Source organism: Aspergillus alliaceus (assembly GCF_009176365.1).
Source record: "Aspergillus alliaceus strain CBS 536.65 unplaced genomic scaffold BDW43scaffold_85, whole genome shotgun sequence".
Taxonomy (NCBI): domain Eukaryota; kingdom Fungi; phylum Ascomycota; class Eurotiomycetes; order Eurotiales; family Aspergillaceae; genus Aspergillus; species Aspergillus alliaceus.
Genome location: NW_022474768.1, coordinates 46,454 through 71,351, shown reverse-complemented (window position 1 = coordinate 71,351; position 24,898 = coordinate 46,454). Strand labels below are relative to the sequence as shown.

General features: G+C 49.4%; 6 protein-coding genes across 6 annotated transcripts; 1 reads left to right on the top strand and 5 right to left on the bottom strand.

Moving 5' to 3' along the window:
• Nucleotides 1-262: 262 nt before the first annotated feature.
• Nucleotides 263-2,504, top strand: BDW43DRAFT_304615 (uncharacterized protein; the record flags this gene model as incomplete). The annotated part of the gene is made up of 2 exons (XM_032045633.1): nt 263-2,006; nt 2,080-2,504. 2 exons carry the CDS (start codon nt 263-265, stop codon nt 2,502-2,504), a joined length of 2,169 nt encoding a protein of 722 aa, XP_031894292.1.
• A 462-nt stretch (nt 2,505-2,966) lies between these two features.
• On the bottom strand, nt 2,967-5,955 carry BDW43DRAFT_245953 (transcription factor domain-containing protein). Its single transcript, XM_032039737.1, has 3 exons — nt 5,328-5,955; nt 4,570-5,261; nt 2,967-4,508 (listed from the first exon to the last, which is right to left on the bottom strand). The coding sequence occupies exons 1-3, from the start codon at nt 5,832-5,834 to the stop codon at nt 3,353-3,355; spliced, it is 2,355 nt and encodes a 784-aa protein (XP_031894291.1). The 5' UTR covers nt 5,835-5,955; the 3' UTR covers nt 2,967-3,352.
• An 84-nt stretch (nt 5,956-6,039) lies between these two features.
• On the bottom strand, nt 6,040-9,235 carry BDW43DRAFT_294102 (Zn(II)2Cys6 transcription factor). Its single transcript, XM_032043904.1, has 6 exons — nt 8,581-9,235; nt 7,826-8,425; nt 7,621-7,772; nt 7,387-7,563; nt 6,994-7,338; nt 6,040-6,829 (listed from the first exon to the last, which is right to left on the bottom strand). Exons 1-6 carry the CDS (start codon nt 8,863-8,865, stop codon nt 6,181-6,183), a joined length of 2,208 nt encoding a protein of 735 aa, XP_031894290.1. The 5' UTR covers nt 8,866-9,235; the 3' UTR covers nt 6,040-6,180.
• Nucleotides 9,236-9,357: 122 nt separating this feature from the next.
• On the bottom strand, nt 9,358-12,489 carry ugp1 (UTP glucose-1-phosphate uridylyltransferase). The gene is made up of 3 exons (XM_032043903.1): nt 12,342-12,489; nt 11,855-12,075; nt 9,358-11,261 (listed from the first exon to the last, which is right to left on the bottom strand). The coding sequence occupies exons 2-3, from the start codon at nt 11,954-11,956 to the stop codon at nt 9,798-9,800; spliced, it is 1,566 nt and encodes a 521-aa protein (XP_031894289.1). The 5' UTR covers nt 11,957-12,075; nt 12,342-12,489; the 3' UTR covers nt 9,358-9,797.
• A 1,728-nt stretch (nt 12,490-14,217) lies between these two features.
• BDW43DRAFT_245803 (putative membrane bound C2 domain protein (vp115)) lies at nt 14,218-19,665 on the bottom strand. Its single transcript, XM_032039736.1, has 7 exons — nt 19,098-19,665; nt 18,967-19,029; nt 18,628-18,883; nt 16,182-18,578; nt 15,970-16,110; nt 15,774-15,916; nt 14,218-15,719 (listed from the first exon to the last, which is right to left on the bottom strand). Exons 1-7 carry the CDS (start codon nt 19,296-19,298, stop codon nt 14,400-14,402), a joined length of 4,521 nt encoding a protein of 1,506 aa, XP_031894288.1. The 5' UTR covers nt 19,299-19,665; the 3' UTR covers nt 14,218-14,399.
• Nucleotides 19,666-22,675: 3,010 nt separating this feature from the next.
• sti1 (Hsp90 cochaperone STI1) lies at nt 22,676-24,885 on the bottom strand. The gene is made up of 4 exons (XM_032039733.1): nt 24,615-24,885; nt 24,366-24,559; nt 22,982-24,309; nt 22,676-22,928 (listed from the first exon to the last, which is right to left on the bottom strand). Exons 1-4 carry the CDS (start codon nt 24,677-24,679, stop codon nt 22,776-22,778), a joined length of 1,740 nt encoding a protein of 579 aa, XP_031894287.1. The 5' UTR covers nt 24,680-24,885; the 3' UTR covers nt 22,676-22,775.
• Between the last annotated feature and the right edge of the window lie 13 nt (nt 24,886-24,898).

The following is a 24,898-nucleotide window of genomic DNA, read 5'->3' as shown; positions in this document are numbered from 1 at the left end:
CATCTGTGACGCGCCCTGCGCGTGTTTTTCTCCCTGGAAGGCCGGTCAATTGCTGTGACCTGATCACCCTCTGCGATTGCCGGATCTGAATTTAATTGCCTAGCCGTCATCGATTAGGTCCATTCGCTCCGTGCATACCGCGTCGGGACGCGGTGGTCACATGTTTTGTATCGCTTCTCAACTAAACCCCAAAGAAAAACAAGAAAAAAGATAGATAGTGTGGAAATATTCAATTTGAATTTCGGGTGATACGACCGTCAAGATGATGGGATTTGGGGGTCATTCATTTCACCAGCAACGGCAAACTCAGCAGAATGCTCATCCCCAACATCAGCAACAACTCCAGTCTCCGTCCATGGGTGCGGCTGCGGCGGCTGCGGCTGCCACGCAGCAACATCATAACACTGCCGTCGCCGGGAATAATTCCCTCCTTCGCGGTCAACAGCAGACTGATCTCACAGCCCAGTCTCCGGATCTTCGCAAGATGACTCCGTCGTCGTCGGCACCACTAGTGGGAATGCCTGCCGGGGGGGGCACTTTCGCTTCGTTTTCAGGCCATTTCCCGCCGCAGGGCTCATCCGAGCTACTGTCGAGAGGAGCCGACTCGGTGGGTCAGCTGAAGGACCCTTATTTGTCCCTGCAGAGCTTGCAGAGGAATATGAATCCCATGGCCAGTTTTCGCGCCCACCCGGCTGCGGCCATGAACGCTCAGGCGGCTATGTCGCCGCACGCCCATGCCATGGGGCTGTCTTCCCCACAGCAGTCGATGGACCGTATGCAGCACGCGCAGTATCAACAGCGGCAGACGACGCATACCCATCCGGCGCAAACATCCACCACGGCGTCGCCGATGTTAGCCGCGGCTCAGCCCCAGCCCCAGCATCAGTACCAGCAGCAACAGCCGCAGTACCAATCCGCACAGCAGCAGGCTCAATATCAAGCGACACAACAGGCTCAGTACCAACAGGCTCAACAGTCTCCGTACCAACAGGCTCAAACCCAGCAGCCTCAGTATCAGGCGCAAGCGCAGTCACCGTATCAGCAGCAGGTGCAGCAAACCTTCCAGCAGCAGCAGGCTCAACAAGCACAGGTGCAGCAACAGGCGCAACAACAAGCCCAGCAGTCCTATCAACAGCATGCGCGCTACCAATCGCAGCAAGCTCAGCGCTCGCCGTATCAGTCGCAGGCTGGGCAACACACGTTCCACCAAGCTTATCAGCAGCGTCAATATCAGCCGCAGCAACAAGCACAGTATACTCAGCAAGCGCAGCAACATCAGCAGCGGTCAGCGCAGTCGACACCGTCAACGATGGGAGGAAGTGCAGAGCTCCCAGTACAAGAACCGGAAACGGAAGAGGCTAAAACCAAGCGACGTCCCAAGCAAACTAAAGCGACTGTATCTCCAGCGATATCTACGAAGCAAGTAAATGGTCAGCCACCAGCCGTATACGCCACAGATGCTCAAACTCAGGCTCATGCCCAGGCCCAGGCCCAGGCCCAAGCACAGGCCCAGGCACAGGCCCAAGCTCAAGCTCAAGTTCAACAAGCCCAGCAAACTCAGGGCCAACCCCAAGCCCCGACACAGGACAAATCCGCCTCGACAGGTAACACCGCTACTCCTGGCAAACGTCGAGGTCGCCCCCGGAAGTCCTTAGTGCCAGGCGAAGAAGGCAAAACCCCAAAGCCCAAGAAACCGTCTAAAGCAGCCGCTGCAGCCGCAGCTGCAGCCGCACAAGGCGGCAATGTGGCCCCAGCTCCGGCTGCTACAGCTCCGGCTACAGCATCGGGCCTACCCCCAGGGGTACAAGGACCGGCTCCCGCGCCTGGCGTCCCCGGCGTCCCCGGCACTATAACTAATCCAGATGGCACCGTGGTACCGCAAAAGAGACGCCGCGGCCGTCCACGCAAGTCAGAAATGGACCCGAACGCTCCGCCCAAACCCAAGGCTCCTCGCAAACCAGCCTCATCAAAGCCATCCGGTACAGGACGTCCTCGCGGCCGTCCTCGTAAGGCTGATGTCGCTGCTCGACAGGCGGCAGCCGAAGCCGAAGCGCAAGCCAAAGCACAAGGCCAGCCAAGTCAAACTCTGGGTCAGGGCCAAGCCCAACCTCAAGCACAACCCCAACAGACCCAGGGCCACGTTCAGCATCCACACCAGCATCCACACCAGCCACAACCGCAGCAGCCACAACCACAGGCTCAACCAACAATGCAGGCTCAACCGCAGATACCAACTCAAAATCAGATGCAAACTCAACCCCAGATGCAAGCTCAGCCAACAATGCAAGTCCAGCCTCAACTGCAGGCCCACCACCCCCAACTCCAGGTGCACCAGCACCACCCTCAGCACCATCCACATGCGCACCAGCACCAGCACCAGCATCATCCCCACCCCCATGTGCATCAACACCAACACACACAAGCCCAACACGCACAGGCTCAACATGCACAGGCTCAACACGGACACCAGCATCCGCACGCCCAAGCGGATTCAATGGTCCTAAACCCAGCTCAAAAGCGCGGCCCTCCATCCTTGGATGATGACCCGCGTAAACGAGCCTACCTTATGCCCCAGATGTAAATCGCTTCTTCCCTTAACTCGTGGAAATAATCACTACACCCAGACGCATCTCTTAATCGGGTTTTCTTTGTTTGAAAGTTCTCAGAGCAACACATATGTTTCCCCCTGTTATTAGTTTCTGTTCCTATTCTATTCTTCCAGCATACCTACGACCATGGTTTCTTATTTTATTCATAGTCTTGTTATGCTTCATTTCTGATTCCTGTTAACCATAAGCCAATGTTCTCACACATCAATCAATGTTAACGAGTTAATTTCCTCCCCACTATGAAGTAGTTTTCATCTCTGTCTTTTCGTTGTTGAATTCTGTGTTCATGTCCCTAGGTTTTGCCTGGTTCTTATTCAGCGTTAGGTATCTATAACTTTTTTACATCCTCCCCCGAACCACCCCATACGTCTTAAATTTGTTTGCCCTGGTTGACTATTGATTTACTGGCTAGTTTTATCTGCGTTTATTGTTAGCTGAATTTATTCGAGTCGAACTCTTTTTTCTTGATCTTCAATGTGTTTCTACGTTGTAGGTTCTGATTTGGGAGCGGAGGGGAGGGTTTGAATTTTTTGTGTATCTATGTTATGGATAGGGAATTATATTGCCTGGTATCATTTTGCTTTTCATTTCTACTCACTAAATCTAGCAGTTAAACTAGCCTTATAACATTGATATTAGTTCCACGTCTACAATTTAGTGAACATGAATCACAAAGTCATGAAAAATACATAATAATACATAAGACGGACCCCGTTTTTCAACATCCAAAGGGGATTGACTCGTTAAGATTTAATAACTTCTTCCGGCCCGTTCTCCATCATCCAAACAGAATCGTCAGTTGGAGGCAAAGATGCTCCATCCGGGAGGCCGGTTAGATCGAGGCCTAGACTCGGCGCGATGCGACGGATAAAGCTGTCGCAAAAGACAAAAGCGCGTCGCGAAGCAGTATTAGTGTGGCTCATAGCGTAGAGCCAGCGAATGACCTTTTTACAAGCTTCAAGCATGGTATGAGTGTTAATGGCTAGGGTGTCCTTGGCGGTCTCGGGAATAGTCCAGCAGGAGAGCCCGAGGAGTAAAGCGGTGTTGGCTTGCATAAGGTAGTGAAGGATGATCCACCATGGAGTCACGCGCGCCACCCAGTGGATGTCCGGTTCCTCGGGGAGGATAGAGGTCAAGGAGCAGGCAGAGCGCAGACAGCTAAGGGCCATTTCATCGCGAAGGCTAGAAGAATGCGTGGGTTTTGCCGGCTGGGTAGGTGAGCCTACTTTTAGGTTGGCATGAGAGACACAGGGCCGACAGAGGGTAATCCTAGCGCTGTAGAAGTTGAAGGCAAGACATGTTCGTTCTCGCATGAAAGGGCCATCGGCTTCTGGGACGCGGAATTGTTCCCCATGTGGCTCCGTAAATCGAAACGCCTTTGGAAGTTTATATAACCAGGTCTCCAGGGCCTTGTCATATTTTCGTATGCGGTGGTGAATCTTGCCGCTAGGCTCACGTAAAGCTTGAATGCTGTATACTTTGTTCATCACGGACTGAGTGATATTCGTGAGGTCCACTAGGCAGTGGAAGAACAGAGATGGGGTGGGCTCGCACGTCACCAGCCATTGAGCGCTAGATCGAGCCTCCTCCTCCGTTTGGAGTAGTGTCAGCTTTAGATGGCTTTCACGCATGGATGGATCCTGGAAGAGACGAAGGACTGCAGGTCTACTGAAAGCATCCTCTTCAAATGGTACTGGCAGTGGTGCGGAGCTCAGGCTCTCACCAACGCAGGAGACTCGCCCCGTAACGGAGGTAAGTTGATGCTCGAGAAGAAATATAGACCACCACAGGCGGCTTCGTGCCTCTTTTGACGTAAAGTGTGTCCGATCATCCACTAAGCGAAGGTTGATCCCAAGTGATAAAGCTGACCGAAGTGCCGTGCTCGAGAATTTGAAGGATCTGGAAGTATTAACATTGCCTTCCAAAGCCACATTTGCTCGCAGGTTAACTTCCGACTCACCTATTGACTTGGCCCATTGACAGCAGGTACAAAGCTACCAGGAACTCCACCTGGATTTGCTGTAAATCTGCATGTTCAAAGAGCACGTTTCCGCTCAAAGCCAATTTCCTAGCTCGATTCAGGTATAGCAGATCGTCTAAGTCCCCAGCCCCTGCATGATCTACGAGTTGGCAATATCGACAACCGATAGCGAAGATCATATTCAATATAGCCAGCCATCGCCGTGGTGGGTTTGACGGCTGGCTAAAGAATTGGCGATACTGTGCAGTGAAGATGCTCCTTCGGATGACCATAAACGCCGGATGCACGGATTCCATAAACGCATTGAAGAACTGGTCTGCTAGCTCCTTGGACGGCAGCGCATACGCATCCACGGAGTCCAGCAATGGTAGATGGAGGTCATCAAGATGATAACTCACTGTTATAGAGGGGCCGTCATGCTTCGGCTCCTGTATAGAAGTAGCTTGGTGCAACGCCATACCTGAGTCATCGAGACATCGGCTACGACCTTCAGCTTCATCCTCTAGCCTCTGCATCCAGAAGATTTCGGAATTTTTGCCAAAGAATCCTGTGGCTATCGACTTCTCGTTCCGGTTCAGATCCTCATCGATCAGGTCAATCTCGTCCAGAGATCCAATCGATGACGTCTCGTCGCCGGAATCGGAGTCATCATCTGCAGAAGATTCTGACCCCTACGCTTGTAAGCTTTTCGTCTTATTTCCTACACGAGGCTCACGCGATGATGAGGGCGTACGTACCTGTAGACTCCTCCTGATCCGCCTTGCGAGGACGCCGTCAAGTTCCGACTCAATGTCTTCCAATAGCTTCTCATACCGCTGCACCTTCCTCGCTAACACCCCTAGCTGTTTCTGGTCTCGAACTCGTTTCACATCCAGATAAGAACAGCTCACATTGTGCTCCACACATTGCCTACACGCCGGCTTGTTCCCATCACACTTAATCTTCCGCTGTCGGCAAGGCTCGCAAGCACGTGCGGATCGGCGACGCTGGGAGTGACTATTGACAATCGTAGTCCGAGGGATGGCCACCTTAGGAATGTCTCGCGATGAGGACGATCTAGACGACTGCTGAGTGGGGAATCCATTTCTGTCTGGGTATGGCGGTATGGCGTATGGATTAAAGCTCGTCGGTGGGAAGCTACCAGGACTAACAGGCACCGTACCCCAGAACCAGTCAGATGATGGAGGCACGGATGAATCAGGATCCGAAATGCTGTGGTAATACGGTGGTATATTGTTTTCCATTGTCAGATGACACAACGACCAATATGGACTGAGTGGGAGTCAGGCTCATGACGACTAAGAGGAACAGCTTTTCTTTTTCTTTTTTTTTGTGCCAGGTCTCAAGAGAAAAGGCACGGACCGCGATGATGGCTTAGCCCCCCCAAAAAAAGAGTAGGGAAAGGAAAGGAGAAACAAAAATGATGTCGTTCAACGCGCGATGAACAGCCAATGATGTCACCACCCGAAGGTTAAATTAAATAAAACACCAAAACACTTCAGCATACAATCAATAATTCTATAGATAGATAGATACTCCAATATATAGTATAGATAAGGTATCACTTTCCAATACATAGCATTATCATGACTAGCGTGCCTCCGGTCGGTATCTCTCCGGTGCGATCTCATCCTTCCCTAAGCTCAAACTCTCGTAACAATCGAGCATGTCGAAGAGACTGTGATCGCCCTCGCCTGGGATGCCATGGTATCGTTCATCCTCATTCAATTTCTCCAATCCCTTATCATACCCGTCCCACCGAGACGGCGATGAGATGTCTTCTGTAAATAAAGCCTTCAGCTCATCATTGACGGCACTTGAGCTTGATGCCCGTTGGCCCTGGCCTTTGCCGAGAACCGATTGTCGGAACAGGTGGAAGAGATTTCTCCCTAGCTGAGAACGGCTGGTCAAACTGATAAAAGCACTGGTCAGTGAGAGGAAATCTTGATCCAGAATATCAAAGCCGTCACAATCGAGCATCGTGAACAGAGCCAGATTGATGGCATACAGCGCAAAGTGATGCGCACGACTCATCCCATATTCTCGCCGATAGAGCCGTGCCAAAGCGGAAATCGCGCGCGCCGAAGACAGTATATTCTCCAGAGCATCAAACTTTAAACGTGGTAGGCTAAACCCGGGTGGGCTTTCGGGCGTTTTAGGGGCCTCGATATCGACACTCGAAACATCATCCTCTGGTCGCCATGAGAATAAATTAATCGTCAAAGTGTGGTACCTCATCCTAGTGCAACGATTAACAGCGAGATTGGGCGACGTATACACAAATCCTGGGGCTCCATAGATCAAGAATTTGGGGGGAGGGGTGAAGTAGCATGCGTAAGGGGCGGTTTCTAATGCGTGATATGTACATAGCTAGGAATAGATATGGAAAGGAGACCAACCTACCTCAGTAATATAATATAGGGTGGTGGATTGCGATCTGGGTTGAAGGTATCCGGTAGTCCCTGATACCATCGCCAAAGCCTTTCATACAACGCTTCCTTAGTTCGGCGCTGATGATATGCGGAAAACGAGGAACCATTGATCGCATAAAGTTGTTGTGAAATATCACGTGCAATCTCACACAGGTTCCAAGACTCGTCAAAGTACTGACTGAGAAGGGACGGTCGTGGAGCGCGATGGGATGGATAAGGAACCCATAGAGCCGTTTCATCCATGCGAGTGCTATCCGGCCGTTCCAAGTTGACTTTGTCAATTAGACTTGGTCTTAAGAAGTCGGTGTGGACGACGCTAGCCACAAGATGAGACCGTGTCTTCGGATATTATTGGAGGACTTACGTATCTATATGGAACAAGCCCCAGGCCGTCCGCTTGATAGAGGTCTTCATGTCTTCCGTAAGCTGCCCAGACCCCAACTTGAAGACCTTCGGGCCAATTAACCCTAATGATTCGCCAGTCCAGATTGCTTGGTGGAGCATTTTATAGCCTAGATCATTATGCCCAGATATTGAATACCTTCAAGGTGTCAGATGCCGGGCGCCAATGAGAATATAATATGGGTCAACCGCATACCTTTCATATAACAGAAGGGTACCTTGTAGGAATGCAAGACTGAGCTTTGCTGGCTCCTCATCCCTCAGCCGTTCAGCCTCGGCGAGAAAATCAGCACCCTTGGTAACAATATCGCCTGGGTCCACGTATGCCTCTAGATAATCCGAGAAATGCTGGAGTGACGCAGTTAATATGTATCCGTAACTGTTGAAGAGCCTTCACTTACGCATGCGTTTGCGAGAAGTGCATTGACCAAAAATGGACTGCAAAACTCCGAGTTGAGGTCGCCCATGGCCATATCTCGTAGAAACACCTCGCGATCGAGAAAGGCGTGGAACGGAAAGTCCCAGGTGAAATACAGGGATATTAAGTGCGATACCAGATCTGCATCCTCAGTAATTGTAGTCCAAGGTTTTGCGGGGACTCGGAAAGGCACCTCATCGCATAAGTAGTGAATGTCCATAACCTTTGGGCGAAAGGACGGACCGGCTCCCTCTACATTGATCACCCGTCGAACATCCTCTAGCTTGCGCATAGTAACCTCGTCGGCGCTGTCCGTCCCTTCCATTTGGGCCAACGCTTCGTCGATAAATCCACGCATCTCCTCCGCGGTGGCATCCCTTCGAATGATGTCCAACAGCCTAAGGCCAAAGGATCGATCGTCCGCTCGCATCACCCTCAGGAGGTCATTAAGCATATCTCGGTGATAACTGAGCTCATCTGCGGTACGTTTAGCGGCCACTCGCCGGCGTTGATCTAGGGTTTCATCAAAAATGCACTGCCGATTAAAAGCTCGACAGTTATCACAAGGAGGTACTCCGGAACACTAAATTACACTCTGTCAGCAGCGGCGTAAAGCCGTTAGAAATAAGGCTGGTGGCAAGACGAGAGGAAAGACAGGACAAGACAAGATAAATTAGAATAAGATAAAACCGACGTCGATGATGCAATATTATGCTCCAAAAAAGTAAACAAACATACTTTTCGTTTGGACTTCTTACAAGCCAAACAAGCCATAGACACCCGCTTTTTTGAAGGATCCATAGGCGTCCGGTTGTTTTCTCCAGGCGGACTATCACCCGGGAGCAGATCGGATTTCAGGGAAGAAGGCCCTGGTGCAATTTGACGGGGCGCTGTCGGTTCGCTCATGTTGGCAGCGAAAGCATGCGATAAATAAACACAGCCTGTCCAACTGGTACGCCAACCACTTGCGAGGGACCCACAAGGGAGCTGTAAAGAACTTCGCGAAGGAGACTTGCTGAACATCGATGAGTCTTATACTAATAAACACAAAGTCTGCCATGTGAAAGGGCCCAGAACGAGACAACGGGGCCTAGGGCTCCGCAAAACGAGAAGGAACAGTCATCCATGAACCCCTCCTTCACGCTTGAATTGATCTCGGGTTGCCTTTGCATGACGTACAGGAAAACGTTAGCGGTGTGAGGCAATTCTGGTTACGGCAACAGGAAACCGTGTCCGAACCCTATGGCGTCCACGGCCACGTCAGGTGCCACAACATCCACAATCCTCTCAACATCGAAGGGTACAGGAAGGTCAGGAGACCAATAAACTCCGAATCAGAGTACCTCATGGTTAAGGGAAGGGGAGGCGGCTATTCTTTATTGCTCTCTAGACCGTCCGTCCCTGAAGGAGAGCGGGTTGACATGCAGGGAGCATCCGGAAGATAGTCCCGCGGGGGAAGTGGGCACGTGATGCCCGACTGGGTTTTATTATGTGTTTCCAGAAAGAGGATGTGAATTGAGTTAAGTCAAGGAACCACCGTTCCAGGCAATTGCTGAGTTCGTCTATGTTTACTATAGTAGAGTATATCTGCAGGCTTCGCATCGGGCAATGGCTTCCCGGGAATGTTTTCATTAGAGACAAACCAACCTTGCCGGGAAATAACAAGTGATCAGTCCAAACAAAGTAAGAAGTAGTAATAGAAAATGAAGAGAGAAAATTATGGACGAACTAAACTAAGTTTTGCTGCACATCCCAATCAGAACCGTTGCCACGAATGCGCCTTCCAGACGTTCAATCAACACAGGATATATGTTAATCAGACCCAAAATCCACGTAAGATAAACCTCGCTTCTAAAACAGATCTATCAGCCCCTGCAGGCACCTCCTTCTGTACCAGCCCCGGTGGAAGGGCAAATGGAGTATGATGCAAGCCGACGGTAGTCCAAACGTGTAATTTAATGCTCCAAGATTCGCAAGCTTCCCTGGACGACACAGTTCTCCAGCACCGAGCCAGGAGGCACGTCAATAGTGCTACCCTCCGTGGCTACGATGATGACCGTACCCTTGAGAGTGACATTCCGGCCCAGGTTGACAGCGCCGGTAATCGTCAGGTGATCGAGCTCGACAATACGAGGGATGCTGGGAATGCGCTTCTGGAAGTCGGAGACCTTCTTGAAATCGGATCCAAGCTTGATCACGGGAACACCACCGAAGCGGTTAGGGTCCATGACCAACTGACCGTGCTCCAGACGGTAGAGATCCGATTTGACCAGCAAGAGATCGGAGCATGTCTTCACAGGCAGGAAACGACGACGAGGAACGTTGACTCCGTGTCCGTTCTTGAAGTGACGGATAGCCGCACCAACAGCGGTCTCGAGCTGGTAGATGGCCTGGTCGGCGTCGCCCTTCTTATCGGCGGGGATCGACTTCTCGTTCGCAATGATCTCCATCTCAAGCTCATTCTCCTCAACAACACGCTTGATGGCGCGGAGGCTCATCCAGATGTTATTGGTGTTGAAATACTTGAACTTCTTGATGGACTTGAACTCGTTAACGTGCTCCTTGGGAACCTGGGCAATTTCCAGCAGACGGGCCTTGCCCTCGTAGTCAATGATAGTACCACCCTTCACGTCGGCCTTGGTCTTATCGGTCAATTCCATGATGTACTCAGATTTGGTGTCAACCATGTGCTGCAGGATACGAAGATCCACCACGGCACCCAAGTTGTCAGCGTTGGACAGGAAGATGTATTCCACGCCCCGCTCCAGGAGCTTGTCAAGAGTGCCCGAGTTGTACAAGGACTCAAAGACGTCACCATGACCAGGGGGATACCAGTCCTGCAGAGGAGCATCGAAGCTCTTAGGAGCAGGGAGAAGAGAGTCCTTGATGATACGAGGGTAGCGAGATTGGTTAAAGGTGATGATGTCGACATTGTGGCCCTGGTACTTCTTGATGATGGACTGGGTGTCCTGGTCGGTATTGAACGAGTTCATCAGAACGAAGGGAACGTTGACGTTGAAAGTGCGGTTCAGGTGCTCGATCTGGCGAACGGACAAATCCAGGAATGACATGCCCTCACGGACCTCAATGACGGACTTAGGACCAACACAACCCATAGAAGTACCCAAACCACCGTTCAGCTTAACAACTGCCAACTTGTTCAGGAACTCAACCGAGGCCTCGCTTCCCAAACTATCATAGTTGACCACCTGAGAAGGCTGGGGAGGAGCAATGCGGTCCCAGTTCACTTCGTTGCCCTTGGCCTTGTCGTTCAGGAATCTGCGGAAGAGAGCAAAGAAGTTGTCCATCTCGGCCTCGAAACGCTTGCGCTCCTGAGGATCGGGGACGGTCTCTGACAGGGCATTCAGCGCGTTGCGCATCTGAGAAGCAGCAACGCTAGTGGAGGCATTTTCGAACGCCTGGGAGGATAGGGATGTTAGCGTGGAAGTCTCGAACCACGACATGGTGGGTTCAGTGTGCGAAAACTGGTAGAAAACTAGAGGCAAATAGGTATAAAGATACGCAAGAAAGCTAACGTGTCCCGGAAATGAAGATTTAAAGTCCTCAAACCAGGATCGAAACAAGGGTGGTAACATCAAATACTTTGACAACCGCTCAAATGAGTGAGAAGTATGTCTCAGGGAGCCCAAGGCAGGCTTAAAAGCTCCTGAGCGTATAAAACAAAAGAAAAACGTAATGTATGTGGTCCTTAGGAGAGTAATAGGAAGCTATGCATGCGTAAAGGAAAGGTCAGGCTGCAGGGTAGGAATATGCGATACCATGAAACTCAAGTCCGTGCAAACCATCCCCTAAGAAAAGGTGTAGGACCATGTAAAGATGGACAAAGCACTTTCAGTTGCCGCATGGCAATCGCAACCCATCCCTTCTTTTCCAAGGTCCTTCCCGACGACATTGTTCAAATTCCCAGCCCAGCGGCTAAAGAGTACTTCAAAGCCAACCACGGGGAAATACTCGCAACTGTAGCTATGAAAGTGTATCAACAAAGACTTACCATGTGAGACTGAGACTTTCCATGGTGCTTGCCGAAGGAGCCAGTGTTCGAGGTCTCGGTGGCCGGGGCCTTGAGGTGGGTAGGCAAAACTCTGGCTGCCATTGTGTATGCAATGCGGGGAAGGAGAGAGGTCTTCGGTTAAAGAAAGGCAAGAACCAGAAGGCTGTGGTGGGAGAGCTCAAGTTAAAAGGGGGGGAAAGGCGACGGGATGAATCCTGTCACTGTCGACACCGTTGGGGTTAGCTATAATGGAGCTCCAAAAAGCTTAGACGGGACGTGGATAGCAAGCGAAAGTAATGACAAAGGAAGGAACAAGCCAAGAGGACACGACACTTGATTTAAGCGGACCATGAGGAGGGGTTTGTTGCCACGCCAGAGACCGTCGATCCCTCCGGAGTGAGGAATTGGGTTTCCAACAAGGTGCCGTCATTTGGCAACCGTACCCAAATGGTGCGACAGGACCCTAGGAAAGAGGGGAATTACTTACGTGTGTGATAATGATAGCAGGGAGTTGGGAGAGAGGGAGAGATAGTTGGGCAAACAAAGGATGAGAGAGACGAAGATTAAAGAGCAAGGAAGACGAAGCTTAATACTGTTCCTATTGGTACCTTAGGCTCCCTTTGAATGGTACTCCGTGTTGGATTATTATTCAATTCTTTTTATTTTTATCGACTGAGGAAGAGAGCGAAGTGGGGGTTGGCACTTCAAGAGGACCAAAACGGTATCAATACATAGTTTTCTTACCAGCCCAGAACTTGGAAGCCCGTTGATGACGGTCCACTGACCATACGAAATCAGTAAATGGCACACCCATTCGTTCTTGTCTTTTTCCCTAGTTCCTGTACCTACTATTCTTAGCATCATCCGTACGTCAATACAGTAACTTCAACTAACTATTACGATTACCGTATATGTAAACGAAACGAACAAGAGGAGGGAGGGGTAGAAAGCGTAAGGACGGAGTATACGAGTAGTCCTGCAGCGAAGGTCGAAGGTATGTTTGTACATTAGATCGGGAAGAAAAGAAGAGATAAAAAAAAAAAGGGCCAGCCATCGTCATCTGACATGGTCTCCTTATTCTAGACCCAGCATAACCCCTTTTCTCAGGGTTCGAATTTACTAATATCTACTGAGATTGAGGTCTCCACTGCCTCGTCACATTTCCAGCTATCGTAATATTAATGAACCTTGCGCACCAGAAGTTCCTCACTTTTTCCATACTATTAAGCCATTTGATAGGGCTTCCAGAAACTTCAGCCATTCACGAGTGGTCATAGTGCTCCGTGCCCTATATCCTATACAATTGTCCAATCCCGATAAGTACACTGCGCTTGAGACATCCTGACAACCGGTGATACATTAGTCCTGTAGCCCGTTTTACACACTATTGACGGGTATACTCCGGACAGCCCAATGGTAGTGTGTCGGTTCCCTATCTCATTCTCAGTCTTCTATCAACTTCTGCCATCCCACCATCTGGTCACATGGCCACCAAAACCCGTGAATACCTATCTAGTCAATTAAGTTCTCCGTCGACAATGCAGGACCTTGTGAAACCTTTCGAATTTGGCGTTCTAAATTTACTCGGACTACTCTATAACTTATTTCCCGGTCTCAGCCCATACGTATTATTAACTTCTAAACCAAACCCCCCCCCCCCACTTAGGGTATCCATACTTTCTAAGGCTTTTTGGACGGCACTAAGTAAGTAGTTGCCGGAGTCTGCTCCTTTTCGTCCTGAGGCTTGATTCAGGTTCGATTTAGAATAAATTAAGGAAAATTATAATAACAAGAATCACGGATTTTGCCACCCCACGACTGGACAAATCAGACAGTTGGAGGTCCTTGATGCCTGATATGCATGTATGTATGTCATAGGTCACCATGCAGCTTGTTGACAACTGTCATACAACCCGAACTATAGAACACTCCTTCCCCCTCCTCATAGATCAGGATGGCTACAATTCCATGTGGATGAGGCCGTTTGGATGCGCTCAGGCCAGCATCGCAGTTCACGGAAAAAAAAAAAAAACCAAAAAAAAAAAAAAAAAAAAAAAAAAAAAAAAAACCTCTGAAGCCCCTAACAGGCACCAGTGGGCACAACATTCCAATGGTCGTTTCTCCCATCGGGTCCGGGATAAGACATGTCACGTCCAGTTCAGCTCAAGAGCCTGGTAGCTAGGCTTTACGCCCTTTTCTTCCTCTTCTCCGTAGGGGATATTAGCTCATTCAAGCGGTTTATGTACGCCGGTCCAACAATATTTAGAACGTACACTAATCATGACACACCTCCATCCACCTTTGGAGTAAAAATAATAATCACAAGAATATTTACTCATTCGACATCTAGCCTCCCAGAATTGCTAGTAGCCAACCAGTACACTAAGGATATCACATCATACTGTGGCCAACGGCCAATAACAGTAACAATAATAGGGGGGAGGGGGGAACAATATCATAAAGGCATCAAGAACACAAATACATAGGGAAGCGCAGAAGGACACAACACTCCTCATGAACGCTTCCGACTAAGTACGAAAGCCATTTAGGCTCCGCTAACGCTCCTCTTACTAAGAAAGCTGCGTCGGCCAGGCTTCTTCGAGTCTGGGCTGTCCATTACGTCAGATGCTGCATCTCCACCGTTCGAATGAGCAGTGCCGGGTCGGAGGGTGGATTCAGAACCCGAGAAGCTGCTACGAATAGCAACTGTACCACTGCCAACCTTGATCACCTTCTCCTGTCCAGCCACGGAGCCTTGGTCATCGACGAAGAATGGTGCCTCGCCGAGAACATCATCCGAGCCAAATGTAGCATGGTCAACTACCCGGATTTGATACTGCGCATCGGCCGTTGTGTTGTGCACACGGCAGGTCTCGTGCGAAGAATCAAATTGCACAATACCGCCACTAGCTTTGTGAGCCTTACTCTTGAGCACCTCTTTAGGCCCCTTAGGGCTAATAGCTTTCACAAATACACGCACGTTCGCTGACGGGGGAAAATCGGTAGCAGAGACTACGGTAATCGTAGCTGTTCCCGTTTCTCCCTTACCAGTGAGACCAAGTCTATCCCCGTAATGCGAAGCCACACTCCGAGTGCGCGAGTGTTGCAGGTTATTACTTGGAGTAGAGCTAGGCGGGGCACTTCCCTCGACTAAAACAGCGGGTGCCTCAGGCTGGGTTACCTCTTCTGGCTCTTCTGCGACCTCGTGAGTGCTCGAGGAGTCATCTCCGCGGAATCGCGATGTGATACCGCGCTTCAAGAAGGAAGCACCCTTGATGACATTACCACCAACGAATCCAACACCCTTGACGGGTGCTCCGACAATCTTTCCGGGCGTAGCAAAGGTACCGGAGAAGGTCGAAGAGCCTTGTCGTGACCGCATAACATAGGTCGGCTTGAACAGCATCTTCAGACGGATTGCACCCGACTTGCCATCAAGCGGGATCGAAACTTCCTTGTTTTGGAAGGGCGTCAACATTTGAAGATCGATGGGGGTACCGCCTAGATAATCCGCCTTATCGCCGAAATCCCAGTCGTACACATCCACGCGGAAGTCAGCCGTGATCCGTGACTTGATGGGGGTTTCAAAGAACTCATTCCAGGCTGGGTGAAGGGTCTTCTTCTGCACTTTGGTCTTGAATATCATTTCGTCATTGAGACGGAATTTACAGTATGGGTCACTGAATCCATTGCGATCGGCGGATGGGAGTTCAGCAGCATCAAGGACATCCACTCGTAAGGTTCCCATGTTGTTGATACTTTCCACCGGGTCGAGTTTCATGTGGACAGGGATATACCGAGCACTAACAATGACCTTGTTTACTTCACCACTGTCCGATCGCAGAATGAGTTCAGTTGGAGTATACTAGAGGTAGTTAGCCAAGAGCTACTTTGCAGCCGCCAGGGGTGGATTTGTTACCAAAATGCGGTGTAAAGTAGAGAGCGTGTCACCGGTCAGTTTTGCAATTGTATGCTCATCACTGTTCGCCTTAGGATCCTCCTTGTCTACAATTCGGAGCGTAATCTTCGAAAACTCGAGCTCACGCACGAAGGCATCGCCAACTGTTGCGTCATTAGTTCTCACTTCCTATTACTTGTCGAGAGCGATCACGTACTATCTTCAATCTTGGCGGATTTAGAGCGGACCTTAGGTGATGTATACGCGGGGAACATGTAGTCATCCATGAGGACTTCCACCTGTACATTGCTGCGGGAAAGCTGGACCTCGTGGAACTTGAACACCAAGAAACCAGACTCTACAGGGCAAATTAGCTTCAAAAAGAAAACTAGAACCATGGGAAGAGAAATGGAGGAGTCATGGAATTACCGTATTGTGAAAGATCTTCCGCAGCAATATAAGTTTTGGGCACTTCCTTAATGGATTTGACAGACATTGTTTCTGAGTCTTTAGTGGTGGCGGGCCTAGTAGAGTCGAGGCTAGTCTTGGGCTCCGCTGTACCATTCGTGCCATTCGTCGAGGCAGCCTTGGAGTCCGTGCTGGGCGACTTTGTATGTGAGATCTTGCGCCTAGAGTCAACGCTCTTCCGAGTTTGATCGCTTCCCTCCTCGTCATTGTCAGCGCCTTCTGTCAGATCATCCTCTTCGACTTCATCATCTGGGTTGACAACGGGCACAGTAGGGTAAAATGCAACAGTGTAGTTGAGACTTCCCTTCACTCGACCATGACCGATGTGAAGACTACTCGAGATATGCTGTTTCTCATCGTCAATTAGGTACTCTCCGTTCTCATTCTCACGGACGTAGTCTGCAGCGTTGATTTCAAAGGACCCCAGTGATCGGTCGGCGTTCATAGATTCTTCATCCATGACTTCCAGGGTGAGCTTTTCACGAGCACTATGGATAGGAACGTAGACCACCTCATCCCATTCAGGATTAAGGTTGTTTCTAAACGTCACTGTCCGAGCTTTCATGTATCCAGAGAGTAGCACACGTGCATACGGGTCAGACTTGCCCATTGTTTCCAAATTCCGGAGATCAGTTGCACTCTTAAAATGGAAGCGCATGACGCCAATTGGATCAACATAACCGGCACTGCCCGAGATGCCACCAACGGCAACTGGCTTCCACTGTAAAGTGAGTTTGGCACGTCCCGACTTCGCGCCATGAAGGTGGAACCAATCCTGGCCTCTTTCCATCATTTTGAGCATATCGTTGAACTTGATCTGGTATGTACCCAAGATGGGGTCTCTGGCAAGGTCGCGGTCGTCCTTGATTACCAAGCCGAGTCGCGCATTCTTTCTATCAGTGACCAAAAATTCCTTAGAAGCATTTTGGAAGATAGGGTTGTTGGTCCGCTTCAGTTTTTTCGTGATATGGATCTCCTTTCCATTCAAAATGAGAACACCGTAGGGGTTTAGCTGACCGACAAGACTCTTTGTACCATCCAGATCCTTGGCTTGTTCGACTGTGAAGCGAGCGATACCCGTGTTCAACTCAGGTGCCTGCTCGACCTCGCCGTTTTCAAGGGTTCGTCCTTCCAAAACCGGGAAGAAACGGATATCCGCATGAATCGAACCGCGGGATCGGCCGCTAGCCATAACCTCCAAGTAGATGCTCTCGTGCTCTGGCTGCTCTTCAAGGCGGTCCAAGGGGAAAGTTGCAGTACCCAGTTCCTTGTCCTTTCGGAACTCGTTCCAGTCGTATGGTTGGATGGTTAAGGTATCTGAGAACGATGTAATTATAACATACACCGTTTCATTCCACCTTGGGCTATCTGTGTCATGAATGGTCTTTGTGCGTCCAAGTTCTGTGCGGCCGTTCAATGAGACGGTTGCGTACGGATCAGGAGTGCCAGAAAATGCGTCCGGATTCTTCAGCTGGTGAGCACCATGAAGCGTAACAGCAACAACACCAATTGCTTGATCCACTGGATTTCCGGCCAGCATTTTCGCAATCTCAACCGGAAAGACATTGGGGCTGTACATCATGGGGCCGAGATTGTTGTGAATTTGTTCCTTGATGAAGGTTTCCAGGCCAGGGATGAAGTTGATGTCGAATCCCAGAGTATCCCCACCCAGGGGCTTGCAAACATAGTCAAGCTCCGGGCGCTCCAAGAAACAGACATCAACCCGTTCGATGTGGGGGAAGGGAACTTGGAGCTTCACCTTCACCCTCATCAAGCCGCTGCAAGCCATATCCTCGACAATTACATCTAATCCCTTGCTGACAACACCCTTTCCTAACCTGACTTCCAAAACGACCTTGGGGTTGATCTTATTCTTCAACTGACGAGCTGTCAGGTCCATAGTATCATTAGGCGTGAAACTGAATTTCCAATCCATAATAACTGTATCAACCTCCGTTTTCGGATAAGTCTTCACGTGTTCCAATCGTGGAGGCTTGGAGCCAAGAATAAAAGTTTTCAGCCGGAGACTGTCGAGCATTGCCGGTGTTGAGGTGCTCAGGACCTGGTCGACTGAGTTGATAATCGTATCACATAAAACAGGCGCGTATATAGGCCAGAATTTAACCAAGAAGCTGTTGATCCACTCCAGGCTTTCAGTATCGGTCTCCAACCGTTGCTTCGCCATCTCGCGATTGATGTCGTCTCGGAAGTTTCGCCTAACCCGACGGATCGATGTTCGGTAGTATGTGCTGCAGGCCGCCATTAGGATGAAAATCCAGCCCAAGCCCCCGCCCAGTATCGCGATGATCCAAGAGGATAAGCAAGCAAAGACGATGACGGCGGCATTGTGATACCAGTCTGGAACAGGTCAGTGTCTATGACCACATCCGCGCAAGGCCCTACTTACCGCCGAAAAACTTATCGTCTAATCTTCCTTCTAAAAAGTCCTGGTGATCCAATAAGGTCCCTTCTGCTTTGTCTTCTTCCGTTGGCTCCTCGTGGAACCGAGGAGCCCAGCCGGTTCTGTCTCGCGCCCATCGCAGATCCTCTGTCATGCCGTTTTCTCCCTCTGTCCCTTGGACAGTCTCTTTCTTCTGTTCATCAAGTAAGGTTGTTGCGGACTTCGGGGGAGGGAGGTCGTATTGGTCGGGAGTGCCATCATCCTAGAGACAAGACTCTGAATTAGGTACAGGTCCCCTTTGCGACGAGCGAGAGAAAGCTATCATCGAGACTAGAAAGTACTGACCTTGTCTGTGATGATCGCCATGCCTTGCGGCTTCTTCTCATGTTTAAGGCCTGGAGGTAGTCGCTACAATGGGCGGTCGTGCGTCAGCGAACAGAATATACTCCAAAGGACAGGTATCACGAAAGACCTACCGCTGCTGCCGCTTCCGCTTTTTCTTCAGGAGTCGCATTGGGGTCAAATTGATAAGCTGGCAGTCCAGCTTTCCTGGTTTCATCCACCAACACTTGCTCAGCAGCCGCGGCGGCCTGAGGGTCATGAGCCAGTTCAGCTGCCTCAATCGCGCCCTCCTCCTTCAACTCAACTTTTTCTCTTTCTAATTCCTGCGACGCCATGACTCTCTGGTTGGCGGGACCAAACTGACGAGCCCCAGGGTGAAATATCACCGATTATAAATCCCCAACCGATACGATCTATAGGGTTGTCAGATCGCCTGATATAGAATGTCCTCGCTTCGTGGAAGCTAGCACGGGATTGCGAAGAAAAAGTGGAAGTAGTGAGTAGGGATTTTTAAACATCGAATTATCTAAGAATGAGAGGATGGGACAAATAGGAGAGAAAGAACAAAAAAGAAAAAGAGAGGAGGGGAAAAAGAAAAAAAGTAAAAAGGGAGAGTGAGGTGGAAGAAAAGGATTCGTCAATGTCCCAGGGTGCGTTGGCGCTCGGGGAAAGAATCGATGGTTGCCTTCAAGTTCTCCGCAGCGGGGAGTGGCTGAACCCACGGTTAGGTCCGAGAGCTCTCTCTTACAGAACGGGTATCCGGGAAAGGGACAGAATTGAGGACCGCGGTAACAACAGGGTGTATGGAGTATAGGTATTCCTTACCTGAAAATGACCACCCTCGGCTGAAAAGGAGCAAACACAACCGTGAGGAAGTAAAAATGAAATCGGACGATGGTGAAGGGGGGAGAAAGCCGAGCTAAATCAGAGCTGGGAGCGAAAACGGATTGGATTGGGCAAAGCCACTTGCGTCAAGGGGAACCGTGGCTAGTGAGGAGCTGAAAGGGGAAAACGAAAAATACTCCTGATGGAGATAGAAGAGGCATGGATCTCTCAGATAGGAGCAGAGAGCCAATGACAGAGAGAAAGAAACTAAGGAATGGCTAAATCAAACCGGAAGCGGGTGAAAGAAAAACAAAACTAAATTGAAAGAGATAACGAATAATAGGAAGAATATGGTATCCTAGTACAAGAACAAGTGGTATACAACAGCACCAACAAAAAGCCACAGAGTAAGGATGAGCAGGAAAAGAGATCCGCGGTTGTGACGTCGATCTGCCACCAAATTGTCGGAGCACTGTTGAGAGAATACTGGACGGTTGTCCATCTCACTGTTCCTTGCTCTTCGTCGGAGTCGTAATCTTACCCGAATATCCCCACAAAGTGGATTGGCCATGCCACTATCGGCTTGGAAGTCCCAGCCTTTCCACAAGCAAGGATCCAGCCATGGATTTTAATTAATGCCACCCAATTCCTTATCAGCCAAACCAAAAAAGCAAATCGGAGAGGCAGATGACAATATGATCAAGTCAATTAGCCGTATAGGGAGTTCAATCAGCCGTAAGCTCAACTAATTCTAGAAGAATTGATAAAGCTACTACTACTATGTCGATAGATCGACCGATTAGCGGTCGCCGATCTAATTGACCTTTGCACCTCCACGAGCTGGTTTCAAGCTGCGCCACACTTTCCCTGCCTACTAACACGGTACCTGTAAATTAAACTGGACAGCCCTGCCAAGCAACTGCTTCTCATCCTAAACCAGTGACCGAATCCGCCCGACTCGGTCAGTAAAATCATACTAAGATGCATGAGAGTGGAGCTGAATCTCTTTCCCCTTTCGCGATCCTCGGAAGTATGGCGACAGTGATTTTGCAGTAATCCATTTATGATTCGCTCAAGCAACATAGATATCCCCCACCTTCACGTGGCTCAGAATCTCCATTCAGGTCGAGAAGATCCCAGTGCAACAATAGTTGTTCCAACTTCCAACCCTGGGTATTTTGCGCTATGATCTGGGACTCGAAGCCACAAAGATTGCCACAGGACCTAGTACTACCATCCTACTATATAGCGGAGGTAGTACACAGTAGTACCAGGTTACACGTGGCATGCAGCAGATAACACAACAATTGTTTCATCAAGAAAAAGTGTATATTCGGGTTGAGTTTATAGGTAAACAAGGACATAATCAAGCCCCCATGTGACATATCTCCCTTACGTCGAGCTTCCTGTAGTCTGGAATAGACCAATGCTACAGGTACGTACTTGGATCTACTGTGTATAATCGCAAGGTGTCTCGTTGACCTTCCCATTCAACCTTATTCTGCTTTGACCTGGAGATCTGCAGTGTTTTTCGCACTACCACCCGTGTTTGCCACAAAGTAGTCATCAATCCAGTTGTAAATCTTTGAATGTCGCACGCGTCTATTTGGAAACAAAAGTACTCTCTCTACCTACACCATGAACCATCACTTCTTCTCTAGGTGAAAATTTGCTTGGTTATCTTCCATCAACGCTACAGAGAGGAATTAAAAGGGAGGGGGGACCAGCAATCAAATAATCAAATCAGTAAAAAAAATCAAAAAGGAAAAGACTCATGATTCAGGAACGGACCAACCTCCGGGAGGGCTAAGATGGTCTAGTCGCTACCATAACATCCCATCCAACTTGCCAAAACTGTCTGATCCTAGCGCAAAGCAAATCAGCTCACCTGGCAATCCATGGTTCGCAAATGTGGACCAGAGACGCTGATCGGACAAGCACCATGGATCGCTTTCTTTCCCCCAAATGAACCGACAGCATAATGGCTACATCTTCGCACAGAACTAACCATCAACATACCACCTAGTGGAGGACGTATGTCATTCTTAGGGAAAGGTGTACGTACGACTCCGATCTATGGATTCACGATTTCTTCCAGAATAGGTTTGAATTGGTACTATTTTCGGCCGAACTGTTGTGGAAATAGATCGGCGGTTCTGGGACCCTTGTTCCTTTTTTTCCCTTTTCTTTCAAGTCAGTCATGGAGGCCATCCGTTTTCCCAGCCACTAAAGCGTGGACTGCGGCTGAGATCTTGCTTCCACCGTCAGAAAGCCCTAAAGATTTACCCTCTGAATTCCGCATCAATTCAATTTGAGATTAGTCCATTAGTTTCCTATCAAAGAGAAAGAAATGCACTACTTTATATGGTGAAAATAATTGGCTGTTTCTCTTTTCGTAGTCTTGCCCAACAATATGAGTGTAAGTAGACTGTCTTTACGGAGCACTCCGTACAAGAAGTTAGTATAGGTATACGCTCAACCATAAAACGTGGAGTAGCAATTGATTCGATGCTTACATACACTAAATAACCACTTTGCATATGTGGCTCTTATATGTTCGGACATAAAAGGTAAAAAATACCGAAACCCAGTCATGTGTCCACACAAGCACATACACATATATATATGCATATTTGCATCAAACAGGATTCAAGAAAAGTGTGATTTTGTTTACCAACCTAACGCAACAGTAATACCTGTTATCTCAATATGTAAGAAATATGCACAACTGGAACAACTGTGCGAAAAGAAAGAAGAAAAACGAAAAATCCCGCTGCATAGACTATGATATACCGGTGTCCTATATAGATGCAGACTCTCCGAAGCTATTTCAGTGGAACATCATCAAGATAGGACAACGGATCATTAAATAATGAGTTATAGCTAAAGATGCATCAATTCATGAACGAGCCTTTTTTTGCGAAAACAGATTACTGTCGTCTCAATTCATCCCATCGTATTTAGATCCACAACCACGGAGACACCGTTTACCGTCCAAGACGGATGACACCAGCAGCCATCAACTTCTGAATCTTTAGTCGGACCTGCGCATTCTGCATGTGTTCCTGCAGTGCCGCAGGGTCACTCTTGGCCTGCTGCAGAATACTCTGCATGACTGGATCCTGAAGGATAGCCATGATCTGTTTCGGATTAGTACATATTGAAGCCGCCAATTAAAAAGAGATTCACTTACGTCTGGATCGTTCTGGATTCTCTCCATGGTCTGTTGCTCAGTCTCACCCGCACGAGAGCTGAATTGAGCGTCCAAGCACTTCTGTTGTTGCTGATCAATTTCACGAGCGTGTGTTCCATCGTCATTCTCCTGCGCTTCGGTGCAAGCGTCCAAGGCCTTGTTGTACTCCTTCATGGCCACCAGGGCCTGCACTTTACGCATATAAGCACGGATGAACTTGGGATCGCGGCTGATTGCCTCGTCGCAGTCCTGAACAGCCTGAGGGAAGGCCATAAGTTTGATAAGAGCTGCGGCACGGTTGGAGAATCCTCTGGGATCCTGAGGAGCACGCTTCGTCATCTCAGTGAAAGCGTCAACAGCACCGGGCCAGTCGGCCTCTTGGAACTTCTTCTGACCGAGCTCGCGGGCCTTCTCAGCCTCGGCGGGATCAATGTATGATTCCTTCTCAGCCTTAATCTTGGTCTTTTCGGCATTGCGGAGCTTTGTAAGAGCATCTGGGGTCCGGTGTTCGGTGAGTGACTTGTTGTAGTACTCGATCGCCTGGGTGAGGTCGCCCAGCTTCTCATACGCTGTACCAATTCTTGTGTAAGCTTTGGCCATAGTCTTGAAGTCCGCTCTAACTTCACGGCCTTCTTCGATGGCCTTTTGGCAAATTTCAATAGCACCATGAAGATCACCTTTCTCGAACTTAGCGGCGCCAATGTTGTTGAGATAGGTGATGTCCTTGTTCAGCTCCCAGGCCTTTTCGTAGTGCTGAACAGCCTCATCGAACTGTCTCTTCTTGTAAAAATCGTTACCGATCTTCTTCTCTGCATCCCCAGCTTCCTGTGCCTTCTTCTTTGCGATTGCTTCTTCATCCTCGGGCTCGGGCTCAGGCTGAGGTTCGGGTTCCCTCTTCTGCTCAGAGGCGGCGGGGCGGACATCAGGCATGGGAACATCTTCTTGGGGTTCCGTGGCGCCAGAAGAGGCAGCAGCGTCGGGAGGAGCACCAAAGCTCATATCAATACCTAACAGAACACTCATGACCTGCAAAAAGCGAGGATCCTTGATCTCTTCTCCGACACTATTCGGGTTCTCCTTGATGCGCTGCAATTTAGACATGAATTCGGCGTCTGCTAGGAGAGCAGAGGTCTTTGGGTTGCTGGCCAGCTTCTGGAAAAGCTGAGGATCGTTGAAAATGCCACCGAGTCCTCCTAGAGGGTCGCCAGTGACACCGTCAGCCTGAGCTTCGGCATCGATGGCTCTCTTGACGGCGTTGAAGCCGGATTTAGCCTGGTCGTTTCCGGGTTCGATTTTAAGGGCTTCTTCGTACGCATCGTGAGCGGCCACTATAGGTCAGTTAGTAACGATCGATGAGGCAAATATAAGACATGTCGTCACTCACAGAGGTCTCCAAGACCGCGATAGGCAGCTCCCTTACGCTGCCAGCCTTTGGACCAATCCGGCTTGATTTCCGTGGCCTTGTTGGCATCTTCGAGAGCCTTCTCATACTCAGCCTGAGCTGAGTACACAGCAGAACGGTTGGAGTAAAGGATATGGTTCTGGGGTTCGATTGCGATGGCCTGAGTGAACTTGTCGCTGTGAAGCGATCAGTATAGTAACTTCAAGATAAAAAGCGGGGTAAAATACATACATAGCAGTAGGATAGTCCTTTGCAGAGAAGGCTTTGTTGCCCTCTGCCTTCAAAGCGTCAGCCATGTTTCCAGGAGTCAGTAGTGGTTGAGTTGGAATGAGAAGGGAAGAGATGTGCTGGTTGAATTCAACTCGAGTCGAGATCAACGGGTGACGGGCGAAAGCTGCGGCAGTTATGAGCTCTGCGGAGCTTCTCGAAATTTCCGAGAGAATCTAGGGCCTTAGGCATATTTTCCTGGGTCAGTTGAGAGCTCTAGGGGGCTAACCCGTTCTAGGAAGGATACT

Excerpts from the sequence above, each read along its gene's own strand:
- BDW43DRAFT_245953 (XM_032039737.1), bottom strand. The coding sequence starts at position 5,834 with ATGGAAAACAATATACCACCGTATTACCACAGCATTTCGGATCCTGAT. Across the intron at positions 5,262-5,327 it reads GGATCAGGAGGAGTCTACAG|GGGTCAGAATCTTCTGCAGA; the intron begins GTACGTACGCCC and ends TTACAAGCGTAG. Across the intron at positions 4,509-4,569 it reads TCAATGGGCCAAGTCAATAG|ATCCTTCAAATTCTCGAGCA; the intron begins GTGAGTCGGAAG and ends TAATACTTCCAG.
- BDW43DRAFT_294102 (XM_032043904.1), bottom strand. The coding sequence starts at position 8,865 with ATGTTCAGCAAGTCTCCTTCGCGAAGTTCTTTACAGCTCCCTTGTGGG. Across the intron at positions 7,564-7,620 it reads ACCCTTCTGTTATATGAAAG|GTATTCAATATCTGGGCATA; the intron begins GTATGCGGTTGA and ends GACACCTTGAAG. Across the intron at positions 7,339-7,386 it reads GGCTTGTTCCATATAGATAC|CGTCGTCCACACCGACTTCT; the intron begins GTAAGTCCTCCA and ends TCTTGTGGCTAG.
- ugp1 (XM_032043903.1), bottom strand. The coding sequence starts at position 11,956 with ATGGCAGCCAGAGTTTTGCCTACCCACCTCAAGGCCCCGGCCACCGAG. Across the intron at positions 11,262-11,854 it reads GAAAGTCTCAGTCTCACATG|GCGTTCGAAAATGCCTCCAC; the intron begins GTAAGTCTTTGT and ends CTATCCTCCCAG.
- BDW43DRAFT_245803 (XM_032039736.1), bottom strand. The coding sequence starts at position 19,298 with ATGGCGTCGCAGGAATTAGAAAGAGAAAAAGTTGAGTTGAAGGAGGAG. Across the intron at positions 18,884-18,966 it reads TGGCGATCATCACAGACAAG|GATGATGGCACTCCCGACCA; the intron begins GTCAGTACTTTC and ends TCTTGTCTCTAG. Across the intron at positions 15,917-15,969 it reads ATCCGCCAAGATTGAAGATA|TTGGCGATGCCTTCGTGCGT; the intron begins GTACGTGATCGC and ends ATGACGCAACAG.
- sti1 (XM_032039733.1), bottom strand. The coding sequence starts at position 24,679 with ATGGCTGACGCTTTGAAGGCAGAGGGCAACAAAGCCTTCTCTGCAAAG. Across the intron at positions 24,310-24,365 it reads TCGCGGTCTTGGAGACCTCT|TGGCCGCTCACGATGCGTAC; the intron begins GTGAGTGACGAC and ends ACTGACCTATAG. Across the intron at positions 22,929-22,981 it reads GAATCCAGAACGATCCAGAC|ATCATGGCTATCCTTCAGGA; the intron begins GTAAGTGAATCT and ends AATCCGAAACAG.